A 16,260-nucleotide genomic window follows, 5' to 3' on the forward strand; every position below is an offset into this window, starting at 1 on the left:
AAAGCCAAAGACAATGAAATGTTGTGACTCAATTAGATAAAGGTATTGGCACCTATTGCCATCACAGTAAACAAACCATACCACAATGTTTGAGCAAAACACAGTGCTCAAGGAACTCAACAGGTCAGGCAACATCTATCGAGGGAATGTGAAGACGTTTTGGGTCAGGCCCTTCTTTAGACTGCATTCTCTCCACAGATACTTTGGTAGTAGTTATAAAGGTTTAGATTATTTTCTAAATGGGGAGAGAATCCAGAAATTGGAGATGCAAAGGGACTTGGGAGTGCTGGTGCAGGATTTCCAAAAAGTTAATCTGCAAGTCAAATTGGTAGCAAAGAAAGCAAATGCAATGCCAGCATTTAGTTCGAGAGGGCAGGTATGGAATGCTGAGGCCCTATAAGGCGCTGGTCAGGCCGCATTTAGAAAATTGTGATCAATTTTGGGCACCATATCTGAGGAAGGACGTGTTGACTCTGGAGAGGGTCCAGAAGAGGTTTACTAGAATGATCTGAGGAATGAGTAGGGTAACATATGATAAGCGTTTGACTGCACTGGGCCTGCAATTGCTGGAGTTTAGAAGAATGAGGGAGGACCTCATCGAAAAGTACAGACTAGTGAAAGGCTTGGATAGAGTGGATGTGGAGAGGATGTTTCCGCTATTGGGAGAGTCTAGGACCAGAGGTTATAGCCTCAGAATGAAAGGACGTTCTTTTAGGAAAGTGATGAGGAGGAATTTCTTTAGTGAGAAGGTGGTGAATCTGTGGAATTCTTTGCCACAGAAGGTTGTGGAGGCCAAGTCAATGGATATATTCAAGCCAGAGATAGACAGATTCTTGATTAGGACGGGTGTGAGGGGTCATGAGGAGAAAGCAAGAGAATGGGGTTAGGTGGGAGAGATAGATCAGCCATGATGGAATGGTGGATTAGACTTGATGGGCTGAATGGCCTAATTTTGCTCGTATCATTTATGAACTTATGCTGCCTGATCTGCCGAGTTCCTCCAGAACTTTGTTTTGCTTTCCTGTATCTGCCGTTTCTTGTGTCAGTGTAGTCGTTTTCATACATCTGCTTGTTGATTAGTTCATTCCAATTATAATTTTACTGAACTTACATTCTATTGATATTATAACTTTAGTTCTTCAATCCTTTGCCTTATTTCTTTTAAGCTTCAAATATCCAATCTAACACAATCTCCAATTACTTTGTTCACGAAACTAAACACATATCACAATCTCCTCCCAAAATGTTCTTTGGCAAACTAATTTTAGGATTTCTCAGTCTGAAGAAGGGTCTCGACCCAAAACATCACCCATTCCTTCTCTCCCGCTGAGTTACTCCAGCATTTTTTGTCCATTTAGGATTTCTCAAATCCTCAACTTTTCTTTTTTCAGAAAAGTTACAGTATTTATCTATGCAGATATCCATTCAAATATTTTAATGACAACCATTAATATTATGATTGGAAGAAAATAATGAGAATGCATAATGAAAATAATGTTATGAGGGTTGTTTATTTACTGAGTATTTCATTGGTGCTAGCATAGGTTTATCTAATCACCAGTCATGAGCATTTGTTTTCATATTAAGCTGATATTTAAACATTGTAAAAACATTTGCACGATGGTTTAATTAATATTTTAAAAACATATTTCCATCCATTCACCAAGCAGAGAAGCTTCAGTTCGATTTATGCAATTACAAAAATTAAAGTTTTAAAATATTTACTTTTGAAGTGTTGGTCAGAATATTTTGCTTCTAAAGTTCATAGCCCATTATTTTGCATGCCTTAAAATGGATGAGTAGGAGTTCATGAGAAGCAGAGTAGAAACACTATCTCCCCCATCTCCTCCCCCCCCCCTTAAAAATGTTTACAGTTGTACATTGTGCTTCTGCGAAAACATATGACATTGTGGCATCAACATGATGCAGAGTCTCTTGCCCAGAGTAGGTGAATCGAGGACCAGAGGACAAAGGATTAAGGTGAAGGGGAAAAGATTTAATAGGAATCTGAGGGATAACTTTTTCACACTAAGGGTGGTGGGTGTATGTAACAAGCTTCTAGGGGAGGTAGTTGTGGCTGGGACTATCCCAACATTTAGGAAACAGTTAGACAGGTACATGAATAGGACAGGTTTGGAGGGATATAGACAAAATGGAGGCAGGTGGATTAGTGTAGCTGGGACATTGTTGGCCGGTGTGGGCAATTTGGGCCGAAGGGCCTGTTTCGATACTGTATCACTCTATGACATTGTCATTCAATGATATGAATGTCGTTGCTCTCTACCATCAGCCAAGAAGCACCAAATATTACCAAAGTGAAACTGTTCGCTAACTGACATTATGCACTTCCTATGAAATTAGCCAACTGACCCAATTACACATGTGTAAGTCGCTGCTACCTATAGTCATAAGCTCATTACATACAAGAATAGAATTAGGCCATTCAGTCATGGCTGATCTATCTCTCCCTCCTAACCACATTGTCCTGCCTTCTCCCCTTAACCTGTCACCTGTTTGAGCATTTGTGCCATTCCTCTCATGCCTTTGATGCAATCGCCTCTCCTCTGTTTCACTCTATCTTGTACCCCTCCAACATTGATGCTAAAGGCCTATCCACAGAACTAGCTTGTACAAATCTTGTACTGGAGATGTTCAAGATTACAAAATATTGCAAGAAATGTCATATTCATTGCAAATCTACTTTATAATCTTATTTTGTAAAGTCAAAGAATTTGAAAACAAGCACGAGTGTCAGAATATTAAATAAAATACTACATAAATAAATTTCTGAAAGCAAGATTACATTCCTTTCCCATTATAAATATCTATCACTATTGCTATCAAGCAGAGATCCTGGAAGTTTGCTAAATGATCAAATATGTCTCATCCATTGCAATCAAACATTAATGCTTACTATGAACAGGGGATGAATATTTATCCTATCTGGTCAATTGAAGCTCTCAGCACAGCAATCCCATTTCCTCTTAATCCCTTGTAACAAATTTATTCTCTTTCACATGCCAATCGTATGCAGCCGAATGGCGCTCCTGCGTATTTTATTTTATCTTTATGGTAAATGCTCTATTAGCTCCACAAAATATTAGACTGCACCATTCACCATTTTTGGTCTCAAATGCTACCAAGACTAAAAAAAAAAAACACATCGCCACTGTGCTGCACTTGTGCCTCAAAGTAACTGGAGACCTGGGTTCAATCTAGACCTCGGGTGCTATCTGTGTGGAATTTGCATGTTCTCAATACAAATTTTATTCCTAATATTCTGTCTTGTTCTCTTATAGACAATAGACAATAGGTGCAGGAGTAGGCCATTTGGCCCTTCGAGCCAGCACCGCCATTCAATGTGATCATGGCTGATCATCCCCAATCAGTCCCCTGTTCCTGTCTTCTCTCCATATCCCCTGACTCCGCTATTTTTAAGAGCCCTATCTAGCTCTCTCTTGAAAGGATCCAGAGAACCTGCCTCCACCACACTCTGAGGCAGAGAATTCCACAGACTCACCACTTTCTGTGAGAAAAAGTGTTTCCTCGTCTCTGTTCTAAATGGCTTACTCCTTATTCTTGAACTGTGGCACCTGGTTCTGGACTCCCTCAACATCGGGAACATGTTTCCCGCCTCTAGCCTGTCCAAGCCCTTAACAATCTTATATGTCTCTTGCCCATCCACATTATGTATTTTCCTCATTCTCTCTCTACTGGCCCTTTTTCTCTACTACCCAGACCCCCAGAACCTGGATACTTTCAGCAGTACCCCTCTCCCTCAATAATCTTATGGAGGTGTTTGAAATTGTGAGGGGAATTAATAGAGTCAATACAGTCTTTCGCCTATTGTAGGAGAATCAAGAACCACAGGATATAGGTTTAAGGTTAGCGAGAAAATATTTAATAGGAACCCGCGGGGGTAACTTTTTCCACTTAGTTTATGTGGGTTTATGCAACGATCTGCGAGGAGGTAGTTGAGGCAGGCCCCGCAACAACATTTAAAAAACACTCAACAGGTACATGGTTAGGAAAGATTTAGAAGGATATGCACCAAATGCAGGCAGTTGGGACTAGCATAGATGGGGCATCTTGGTCAGCATGGGTAAGGTGGGCTAAAGGGCCCGTTTCCATGGAAACCTTTGCAACAATTTTCCTCCATGAATCGATGGAGGCGGTTGTTCCAAATTAATACAGATTTCCCAGCTGAAATGCGGGGCATCAAGTGAAGTCTGACTGAAGCCCAGTCAAGAAACAACTGGTGCACTGCTGACCAGGTTCACTGCAGGCTTAGAAATACTGAATATTCTGGCACACTATGCAGGGAAATCCAATCCAATTAATTACTCCTTGGCTGTTGCCCGATCTTGCTGAGTATATCCAACTTTGTGTGGTATTTTGAAATGCTTATATGCAGTATTTTGCATTGTATTTAATGATACAAATACACTTTTGGTGTTACAGAACACAGTTTCCTCCCTATGAGAAGTTCAGGGGCAAGGCAGTAGGGCGATCAAATTAGGCACAAAGTTCCCACAAATTAAATAAGAGGCTTCAAAAGCTCCCGTTCCATCTTCAAATGAACACATAATAACCATGACTGAAATCTATTTATTTCAAAAATGTCAACATATTAAAAATGTGGTTTTGTGATTAAAGGATCCCAATACGTAAACTTTCAAATCCCAGATTTTTTAAAAAAGTGGATCACAAAAGTGTTTAAATAAAAACATTGTATTGGAAGCTTCAATCATGTTCATCTCAAATATCAGTTCAACTTTATTTTACACTCACCCGATGATGTAAACAAGGGCACCAGCAAGAATGACACCCTAACGGACGCACAAGATTCAGGACGGTTTGGTTTAGATTATCCATAATCTTTATGGAAAATGCTCTATTAGCGCCACAACACAATCGATTGCAGAATTCGCTTTCTTCAACTGCAAAATAAACTCGCTGCCCCATGCTGTTTTTTAGTTCGTACTTGTTTTTGGTCTCAAATCCTGTCAAGGCTAAAAAAATTAAAATACCACAGTTCAATAAACAAATAAAAATAAGGAAATGTGGCTCAGATACGGAAAGCACTCTTTATTCCTAGCAGGTTGTGAAGGGCACTCACAAACAGTTATTGTCCTTTGAGAAGGTGACAGAGAAACCACTGCAGTGCAAGAGTTGTTAGGTTGCCAATTCCAGCATTTTGTCCGAGCACTGACACAGTTCTACAATAGAGCAGTGCATGAAATGGAGGAGAACTTGCATGTAATGTGTTTGCACACTTTGACCTTGCAATGCTGGACGTAATATGTTCGAGAGGAGCTGGCAAAGAAATGTTGACAAATAAAGGGAAGCATTGGATGGGATGCCAATCAAGCAAATCGCTGCCATGGATGTAGCCAAGAAACGTGTGTATTGCTGGCGCGGAACTCACCGGGCAAATGCACTGTTCCATAGTACTCCCAACATCTTGTACATCAAAGGTAAAATTTGGATGATTGCAAGACAAGTCACTGAAGATAGACTTCTGCCTCTCACAGGCTCCAATAGCAGCATGATTTGTGCGTGGGTTGTGTTACATTTTTGATCAACAGTGACTTCTCCAAAATGTCACTATTTAGGCATCAATGCTGCTAATTCCCAGGCCGGTTGGACTCTCTCGTGTGGGAGATGGCTACTGCCTAGCACGTGTTTGTAAAAATGTTACTTGTCAGCCCATCTCTAGATCCTGATCAAGTTTTGCGGCACACAATCTAGGACTGCATTAAACAAGGAGTTGTGAAAAGAACTGAACTTAGGAATCTGGAGCAAACACCCTCACTGTCACCTTAGAAACGCAAGTAGATCAATGATAAGGTAACAAAAGACAGTTGTGGTGAGGACACCACTCTGAAAAAAACTATTGCACCAATATCCATATATAAAGATATCTGGCTAACAGCAGCAGCTATCTTTAGTCCTCACTTTAGCTGCACTCCACATAGATAAAGCTAGAAATTATGAGGGGCATAGATAGGGTAGACAGTCAGAACCTTTTTTCCCCAGGATGGAAAAATCAAATGCTAGAGGCCATAAATTTAGAGGTGAGAGAGGCAAAGTTAAAAAAGGCAACGTTCCGTCTTTTACACACAGAGTGTGGTGAGCGCTTGGAATGGGCTGTCAGGGGGGGTGGTTGAGACGGATACAATTGTGGCATTTAAGAGGCTTTTGGATAGGCATTTGCTGGTAGATAAGAGATGGTCTTGGCTCCATGTTCCCCACATACAATGTGGGCTGAAGGGACTGTCCTTGCATTGTACTGTTTAATATTCTAAGTTATCATTTAGTTTAGTTTAATTTAGTTTAGAGAAACAGCGAGGAAACAGACCCTTCGGCCCATCGAGTCTGCATCAAACAATAATCCACGTACATTGACACTATCCTATACTGGGGACATTGTTTACATTTGTACCAAGCCAATTAACCTACAAACCTGCATGCCTTTGGAGTGTGGGAGAAAACCAAAGTTCTCGGAGAAAACCCAGACAGGTCACGGGGAGAACGTGCAAACTCCGTACAGACAAGCACCTGTAGCCAGGATGGAACCGGGATCTCTGGAGCTGTAAGCACTGTAAGCCAGCAAATCTACCGCTGCGCCACCGTTCCGCCCCTTAATTAGTTACTGCTATAAACCCCAAAAGGTCAAAATTAAAATTGGTCTTGAAATCAAGCTCACAATTTCAGTTAAACACTCAAAATTGAATATTTATTTCATACAAGCTGCTTTTAGCAGACATGAAAATGATGTACCAATCGTGACTTTAAGGTGCACAAAAATGCTGGAGAAACTCAGCGGGTGCAGCAGCATCTATGGAGCGAAGGAGCATCATTTATTGATTTTTTTTAAAGATAAAATGCTATTAGAATTAAAAATCTCAAAACATATTACATGCCAAATTCAATAGTTAATGGATGTCAAATATTCAATTGAAAATGTTATTTCTACACTGATCCATTCAATAATACGAGACTGAAAAACTAAGATATTATCTATGCAGCACTGATATTTGTACAGTTCAATTATTTAAAGAAACGCACCTTCAATGAATTCAAACAGCTGATAAACAAATATCTGGTCAATCTGTAAAGGACAGAATATTTCAGCTCAATAATGGAGTCATTTTAAAATTTAAAAAATATTTTTATCAAAAGCCCAATTTCTCTTCCCAAAATCAAGACCATCAATCTCAAGATTGCAACAATGTAATATTTCCCACCAGTCTTAAATAGAACGCACTATCAATATTTTAAACTTTAGATTTTAATGACATACAATAAGGGATAATAAGTGTCAAAACAAAATTATTTTCGATTGGAGCCTTGGAATTAGAAGAGTCAATACCCTAACTCTCAGCCAGGCTGATTTGGAGCCACAATTCTCACCAAGGCTCCACAAGGTCAGAACCACTTAGATACATCCCATGGTATCTCTAATATTCATTATTTTTTCAGCATATACAGGTGCACAACCTTTTATCCGAAAGCCTTGGGACCAAACACTTTTCGTAATTTGGAATTTTTCAGCTTTCGGAATGGAAGATTTTTAGCGTAGATTTTAACGGCTGGCTCAGTGGTAGAGTGCTCGGCTCATATCCGCAAGGTCGCGAGTTTGCGCCTCGATCCCGGCAGTTACTCGATCGCGAGTTTGAGTCTTCAATGTAGTTTTTTCTTGCAGAATAGGAGAGAATAGGGAGGGTTAGGCTGGGATCATTCTCTGAGGAGACAAGTGTAGGAGAGGTGTACTGACTGTGTGGGCAGAACTTTGGAAGTGATTGGCCGCTACGGCGACAAGTGGCAGTTCGCCCACAACCCGAGCTGCGCCACTCCAAGAACAAGACGTACCTTGCACACCATCAGCTTCTGCTCCTACGTGTTCCTCTGGAGTTGGAGCGGGGCTGGGCTGGAGTTGCTTATCTGGGATCTCCGTGCTTGCAGTGGGCCTGGGGGTCAGTGTCTCGATGAGGGGGCACAGCTCGGGCTGTGGGCGAACTGCCACTTGTCGCCGTAGCGGCCCATTGGGGAGCGGCTTCTGGTTGTCCTGACGTCTCTCAGCTCCCGTCCATGGGGGTGGCTGGAGATGTCAGGACCAACAGGAACCTGCTCCCCGATGGGCCGCTACAGCGACAACGGGCAGTTCGCCCACAGCCCGAGCTGCGCCCCCTCATCCGCAACCCGGGTTCTCTGGAGTTGGAGTGGGGCTGGGCTAGAGTTGCTGCTGGCTATGAGTCTCTGGGATCTCCGTGCTTGCAGTCGGTGTCCCGTTGGTCCTGACGTCGCCGGTCACCCCCCTGGACAGGAGCTGAGACTGGGAACTGTACCGCCCTTGCCCCCTCCCTCTGCAACTGCAAACAACCCCACTCTCCTGCAAGGGCGGTACAGTTCCCAGTCTCAGCTCCTGTACAGGGGGGTGGCCGGAGACGTCACAGCCCGAGCTGCGCCCCCTCATCCGCAACCCCAAGAACAAGACGTACCTTGCACACCATCAGCTTCTGTCCCTACGGGGAGCGTGTTCCTTTGGAGTTGGAATACAAACATAGAAACATAGAAATTAGGTGCACGAGTAGGCCATTCGGCCCTTCGAGCCTGCACCGCCATTCAATATGATCATGGCTGATCATCCAACTCAGTATCCCGTACCTGCCTTCTCTCCATACCCCCTGAACCCCTTAGCCACAAGGGCCACATCTAACTCCCTCTTAAATATAGCCAATGAACTGGCCTCGACTACCCTCTGTGGCAGAGAGTTCCAGAGATTCACCACTCTCTGTGTGAAAAAAGTTCTTCTCATCTCGGTTTTAAAGGATTTCCCCCTTATCCTTAAGCTGTGACCCCAATGGGGCTGGGCTGCTGCTGGCTTTGGGTCTCTGGGATTTCCGTGCTTGCAGTGGGCCTGGGGGTCGGTGTCCCGTTGGTCCTGACGTCTCCGGTGACTGGCACTGACCTGCTGGCATCGCCGACGTGAAGACAGTGCAAAGCCCCCGCGCCGGTGCAATGGGCGGGGAGCAGGAGAGGGGAGGGAAGGGGTCACACACATGACCGGGAAGCAGAGGGGTGTAGGTGGGGTGAAACTGAAGGGAGCGACAATCTGCTGCTGCCTGCCCGCTGCGTTTAAAAAGTTATCACGCAAGACTCACGATACACTGTGTATCGTGAGTCTACCGTGGGAACTTTTTAACTCAGCGGGTAGGCAGCAGCAGATTGTCAATTATTAACCCTCCCGCGCAATATACCCTCACCTTCTCTTTTATGAATGGGGATTTAGTTCCCCTTTCTTCGAGGACCGACCGGAGGTTCCGCTGTCACCTCTGCGGGCCGCCCTCGGTGAACGTCTTCAAGGACCTTTCTTCAAGGACCAAAATAATGTCCGCTATTCGGAGCTTTGCGTTATTTGGAATTTCGGATAAAAGGTTGTGCACCTGTATTGACATTGAAAAATATATAGATAGATAGATCCTTTATTGGATCTACAGTTGCTATGTGCCATGAATAAATAGCTTAATTAACATATGCTTACCATTGTAAGGTACTCTAAGCCGGGTGGACAGTTAGGAATAGGGGCTGGTGCTTGCATCCACGCCACCTGCATTTGTTGATAGAAAGCAGGACTGCGTTCAGGAACATAAGTATCTGATATACATGAACAGGATGGAAGGATAAACAGAAGAGAAAATTAGTTTCCATTCTCAATAAAGTAAATTAATATTCCTTTGTATAGTTTTTAAATTGCACATTTCAAACATTAACTAGTGTTTAATTTGTAGCAAAATGATTTTCAAATTGTTAATTTATTTGTCAATGGTTTGGTTAGCTGTTGCTTATCCTGGTACTGGACCAAAAACTGCACAAGGACAGTTGTTCCAAGAAAACATAACTGGGCAGACCCTTGTAGCTCAATATTATGTCCAGTTATGAACCCAAAATTCACAAGACACTTGCTCTCAAAAACAGAATCAAGGGATATGGGGAGAAAGCAAGAATGGGGTACTGATTTTGGATTATCAGCCATGATCATATTGAATGGCGGAGCTGGCACTTAGGGCCGAATGGCCTACTCCTGCACCTATTTTCTATGTTTCTATTCAGGTCAGTCAACGTGTATGGACATAGGTACAAATTGAAATGTCATCAAATGAAAGGTTATCATGGCGGGACTGTCATATGTTGATAGAGTGGAGCGGCTGGGCTTGTATACTCTGGAGTTTATGATGAGAGGACATCTTATTGAAACATATGATTATTAATGGATTGGACACGCTAGAGACAGGAAACATGTTCCCATTGTTGGGGGAGTCCAGAACCAGGGGCCATAGTTTAAGAGTAAGTGGTAAGCCCTTTATAACGGAGATGAGGAAAAACATTTTCACACAGAGAGTGTGGAATTCTCTGCCTCAGAGGGCGGTGGAGGATGGTTCTCTGGATGCTTTCAAGAGAGAGTTAGATAGGGATTGCGGAGTTAAGGGACATGGAGAGAAGGCAGGAACAGGGTACTGATTGTGGATGATCAGCCATAATCACATTGAATGGCGGTGCTGACTCGAAGGGCCGAATGGCCTACTCCTGCACCTATTGTCTATTCTATTCTATCAAGAGAAACACTAAATCTGTTTCTCACTCCATTAGTGTTGCGCAGTCTGTTGAGTACTTCCAGAATTTGTTTTCATTTGCAATTTCCAACATCTGCAGTGTTTTAGAGTTTTCCTTATTCATATTTGGGGTGGTTGCAATCCCATCAAAATAGGATCAGTGTGCATTTCAGGGAAGCTTCAAGCATTACCAAGAAGAGCAAGGTGATATGCCTCAATGACTATTGACCAGTGGCACTAACGTCTGTGGTGATAAAGTGCTTTGAGAGGCTAACACACCATCCTGGCCACACACTCATCTCTCCGTTGCCATTGGGAAAAACTGCTGACATTACAATAACAGTGAAATGTTTACATCCTCTGGTAGAAATTTTCCTTATGATTTCAAAAATCAAATCCTCTATACATTTGGTCAATTATTTCCCAGATATTTACTAAAATTTATAACCAAACTTAAGGTTGCCCAGCTGCTGACCTCACAATGCCTTTGTACCTGGCCCAACTACGTCCTGGCCCCGCCCGGCCCTGTCCCTCCACCTGCCTCCTGGCCCCGCCCGGCCCCACCCCCCCAGCCTGCTGATTCCATTGTTTCTCACTTAACATCACTAATTCTTAACATTAACTTTTAATTTCAAAGACAGTTTAAAAAAAAAAAAAAATGTTGTCTTCATTGACAGCTTAGATTGGACCCGCTGTGTGTGTGGGGGTGGTTAGTGTTTGTGTGACGTGGCAGGCTCCTCCCCTAAATTCCATAGAGCTGAATATTCCAGAGCATTCTGAACGAGTGACGCACAGTTGCATTTCGCTCTCTCTCTCACCCCCTCTCTCTCTCTCCCCCACCCCTCTCTCTCCCCCCATCTCTCTCTCTATCCCCATCTCTCTCTCCCTGCTCTCACTCTCCTCCCTCCATCTCTCTCCCCCTCTCTATCTCTCCTTCTTTCTCCCTCCCCCCCCCTCCAACTCCCCCCCCCCCCCCCTCCCTCTCTCCCTCTCTCCCCCTCTCTCCCCCCCCCCTGCCCTCCCCCACCCTCCCTCCCCTAAACCCCCCTTCCCCTCCCCTCCACCCCCCCATCCCCACCCTCCCTCCCCACCTCTCCCCCTCCCATTCCCCCTCTCCCCTTCCCCCCTCTCAGCCCCTCTCTCCCATCTCTCTCATCCCTCCTCCCCCACCATCATCCCCCTCTCCATCTGTCTCTTGACCTTCTGTCTCTGCCCCTTTCTCTGTCTCTCCCCATTCTCTCTCTGCCCTCACTCTCTACCCCCCACCCTCCCTCTCTAGACACGCCTGCAAGTTGGGGGCTATGTGTCAGTGGATAGGGCGGTTATGGGGGTAAAAGGAGCAAATTAATAATATTAATATAATATTAAGGGGAGTAGTTAGCGTGTGTGCGGGGGGGTAGTTAGTGTGTGTGACGCCGCATGCCGCCTCCCCCCTAACCACACTTTGGGGGAACAGACCCAACGGGTCTGCACTTAGTCTAGTATGACAATAAAACTCTCTTGATTCTTGACAATGTTATCAGAATCATATGAAGAGGAGGTCATCTACTGCAGAGGGCAACAAACAAGGAATGTTCAAAATGTCATTCCAGATAGGATATTGGCAGGATTTCAGTCAGAGTAGACTGCAATATTGCTACTTGTTAGCATGTTAATTAGCAGCAGACAGTCAGGGTGGGCAGTAGGACATCAAAAACCATAGCCATGAGCACTGGCTCGCCCCAAGGCTGTGTCCTAATCCCCCTGCTGTTTAGTCTGCTTACACACGACTGTACTGCTAGACTCAACAACAACTTCATCAACAAGTTCGATGATGACACAACAGTGGTGGTTCTCATCAGTGACAATAATGAGTCGGCGTACAGGATGGAGGTGGAGCTGCTCACAGGATGGTGCAAATCCCACAACCTCATTCTCAACGTGGGAAAAACTAAGGAGATGTGGTTGACTTCAGGAGGGCGGGAAAACAACACCATACACCTCTGCACATCGATGGAGCTGATGTGGAAAGGGTCAGCAGCGTGAAGTTCCTAGGACTACACCTGTCAGATGACCTGACGTCCACGACCAACACCACAGCACTGGTCAAGAGAGCCCAGCAGCGACTACACCCTCTCCGAAGACTACGTAAAGCAGGTCTCCCCACTGCACACCTACGAACTTTTTATAGGGGGACAATCGAGAGCACATTAACCTACAGCATCACTTCCTGGTTCGGGAGCTGCAAGGCGTACAACTAGACAGGATTGTGAAGACCGCCAGCAGGATTATTGGTGCTCCACTCCCTTTCCTGCTGGACATATACAGGAAGAGGTATCAGCAGAGCCATCTCCATCATCAAAGACCCCTACCACCCATCGCATCACATATTCTCCATCCTGCCATCTGGGAAGAGGTACAGGAGCATTAGCTGCAAAACCAGCAGGATGCTCCTCAGCTTCTTCCCACAGGCTATAAGACTGCTAAACGGACTTTGCCCCCTGCCAAAGTATCGCGCACCAACTACCAACCTGGACACACTGCAGCAGAGCCACTGTCGTGCCGCTGCCGATCGGAACGCCTGTTGATGTTTAGTAGAGTGTTAATTTGTTCATGATATATGTATTTTTATTTCTATTTATTTTTAATGCACACTGAATGGACACTGGTTGAGCAATGATTTTTTGTTTCCTCTCGGTATGTGAATACTCAGGAAATGACAATAAAGATATACAATACAATACAATATTAATTGGGATGAATTTCCAAGCCCCCAAATCAAAAGAGAAAATAATTTCCTCTTCCAGGATCTCGCTGGCAATCCCTAGAGAAGTGCTCCGACTGCCGGCCTGCAGCCTACTTGGAGCCGCGGTCTCTGGTAGGAAAGCACCGATTCGGGACTTACTTTCCAGACGAGAGGGCCTGCACATCTGGCCGTCCGCAGCGGCGACTGCGGAGGTTTATGGCCCCGACCACGGAGGGAAATGGAGGAGGACTGACAATGTGACAATGGAGAACGTCTACTCAATTGTGTAAATTTCACTTAGAAAAGAATTAGGCTCTAACAGTGAAACTAAGCAGGATGACAGCAAAATTGTCGCCTTGCATTGTTTCACGGCTTGCATCCTCTCGTAGTCACCTTTTCCACATCCAACAATGGGCCATTGTGGGTTCCACCTTTCCTTGATCATCATTATTAGCTATAGAAACATAGAAACAGAGAAAATAGGTGCAGGAGTAGGCCATTTTGCCCTTCGAGGGCCAGCACTGCAATTCAATATAATCATGGCTGATCAGTACCCCGTTCCTGCTTTCTCCCATATCCCTTGATTCCGTTAGCCCGAAGAGCTATATTTAACTCTCTTGAACTACATCTAAGAATACAGCTACGATTTGTTATTTTCTTACCTTTCATTCATCTGTTCTTTGTACCTTTTCATACCTACAGTTTCCCTCTCCCCTGACTTCTCTGGAAGAAGTTCAGTTCTTCCAGAACTGCATGGATCGAAGTAATGAAGAAGAACTTGCCCGGCTAAATTTTAGTCCATTAGTCAACCATTAAAACTGATTATCTGGTCATTTATGGTAGAAATATCCTGCGGAAAAGTTGGCTACTATACTTGATGCACGACAGGAACCATTGAAATTACTACTCATGACATTTGGAATGTGATAACACAATGCTATTCTAATTTATTTATATTTTCAAAATGCCCCATGTTTAACTTGCTCAAATCTGTGCAGTTCGAGACAGATTAAATACATCTATCTCCGTGCGTAAATCTCAATTCTTTGGCACAAATTAAATAAAAGTAGTTACCAACAGCGCTGGCTGGTGGAGCTTCATAATAATTTGGTGCGTAAAGAACTGGCCCAGGAGGGTGGGGAGGAGCACTGGGCCCTTGAGGAGGATATGATCCTTGAGGGAAGCAAAAACAAAAAACACGTTAGAGCATTTAAAATTAAGCCCAGTGGATACCAACTCCAAATCTGCTCTGTTCTCTATATTTACACTTGCCACTCCGCAAGACGTTTCATAAGTTCATGTGAAAGGAGCAGAATTAGTCCATTCGGCCCATCAAGTCTACTCCGCCATTCAATCATGGCTGATATATCTTCCCCTCTCAACTCCATATTCCTGTCTTCTCCTCATCACCCCCTGACACCCGTACCTTTTAAGAATCTATCTATCTGAGCCTTTAAAATATCCATTGACGGCCTCCACAGCCTTCTGTGGCAATGAACTCACTTTCCGCTGACTTATGGGCCTGTGCCACTTAGGCGACTTTTTAGGCGAGTGCAGGAGACTGTGCTCTCGCCACATGCTCGTTGGTGGTCTCTGGTGAGTCTTCTTCAGTAAGGTCGCCGTAAATTTTTCAACATGTTGAAAACGTTTCTACAACCAAAAATTGGTCGCCATGAAGATAATCAATAATCCTGTAGTCATAGGTGCAGTTGTAGTGGGGTCGCCATGTTGTTGGAGGTAGTCGAGGTAGTCGTAGATAATTTTCGTTCATCGCCTTTGCTGACTGGTTATTTTCATTGGCTCACTGGGGGAAAAAAACCGTAAGCAGTAGTTTTCAGAACCAAGGATAACCGACCGGTAATGTGAATGTCCGCCAGATTTCACAGCTGTGTATCTCTGGCTTATTAAATGCTGTCTGGCTTCTTAAAAGTTGTTTCCACACCTCTCCACTCTTCTAAAGGAATTACCGTACATGGTGCATTAGCCATCTTAATTACAGTGCTAACCTTCCTGTTCATCGCGGTGTGTGTCTATATCACCATGGTTTTGCACCGTGTGAATTTCAGACAGCGCTCCCCCCACTTGCGTGTGTGTTCCACTCTGACAGTCGCCGTGCCAGTTCCTGGTTTTTCGGACGACTGCCCGCAACTTGACTGCCGCCGGCAGTCCGCTGAAAAATCACCTAAGTGGGGCAGGCCCATAAAAAAATTCCACCTCAACTCCTTCCAAACGGAATGTCCTTTTATTCTCAGGCTATGAGCTGTGGTGCTAGACTCTCCCATTAGTGGAAATATCCTCTCCCCACCTTTCAACCCTGAAATCTAAACTTGCCTGCAACATGGACACCAACAGAAATGCATGAATGGAGATTTTCTCAAAAATATACAGATAACCCCTGTTATAATGGACCATACAGTAGTGGGTGGAAATGTTGCCCATAATGCAGATTGTCTGTTACAGCCCATTAAGGGAGATACATATGTACAGTTTTGGAAAAACAGCCAATAAACAGGAAAGATAAACACAGACTGTGACTAGATTCACTCCAACCACCTAGCTGGCTGCTCTTGAAAAGGAGGCGCAGTCATCTTTCTTACAGTTTGGCTTTCTTCCCAACCAATTGTTCAAGCGCTTTTGATTGCAACATGCGCCTTAATTTAGTTCAACAAAGAAACTGACAAGTTACTAAAGAACCTAAAGTGGATGTGGAGGGGACGTTTCCTCTAGTTGGAGAGTCTAGGACTGGAGGTCATAGCCTTGTGCCCCTGTCCCACTTAGGAAACCTGAACGGAAACCTCTGGAGACTTTGCGCCCCACCCACGGTTTCTGTGCGGTCCCTCGGAGGTTGCAAGTGGTTGCAGGAGGTTTCAGGTAGTGGAAGCAGGTAGGGAGACTGACAAAAACCTCCGGGAACCGCAC

The 16,260-nt window shown here is 44.3% G+C and overlaps 1 protein-coding gene across 10 annotated transcripts in view; it reads right to left on the reverse strand.

Annotated features, from left to right (window-relative positions):
* The window catches only part of LOC129698286 (phospholipid scramblase 1-like), a 58,206-nt gene that overhangs the window by 16,966 nt on the left and 24,980 nt on the right, over positions 1–16,260 (reverse strand). For 6 of the 10 annotated variants that reach the window (XM_055637349.1, XM_055637350.1, XM_055637345.1 and 3 more), the window contains 4 exons: positions 14,416–14,514; positions 9,548–9,660; positions 7,072–7,114; positions 4,792–5,012 (listed from right to left, as the gene is read on the reverse strand). In XM_055637349.1, the coding sequence (XP_055493324.1) occupies positions 4,792–5,012; positions 7,072–7,114; positions 9,548–9,660; positions 14,416–14,514 (476 nt within the window). Of the gene's footprint in view, positions 1–4,791; positions 5,013–7,071; positions 7,115–9,547; positions 9,661–13,734; positions 13,796–14,415; positions 14,515–16,260 lie in introns of all 10 variants that reach the window. The other 4 variants (XM_055637342.1, XM_055637348.1, XM_055637347.1 and 1 more) reach the window with 1 other exon arrangement.

This window comes from Leucoraja erinacea, chromosome 6, assembly GCF_028641065.1.
Source record: "Leucoraja erinacea ecotype New England chromosome 6, Leri_hhj_1, whole genome shotgun sequence".
NCBI lineage: Eukaryota > Metazoa > Chordata > Chondrichthyes > Rajiformes > Rajidae > Leucoraja > Leucoraja erinaceus.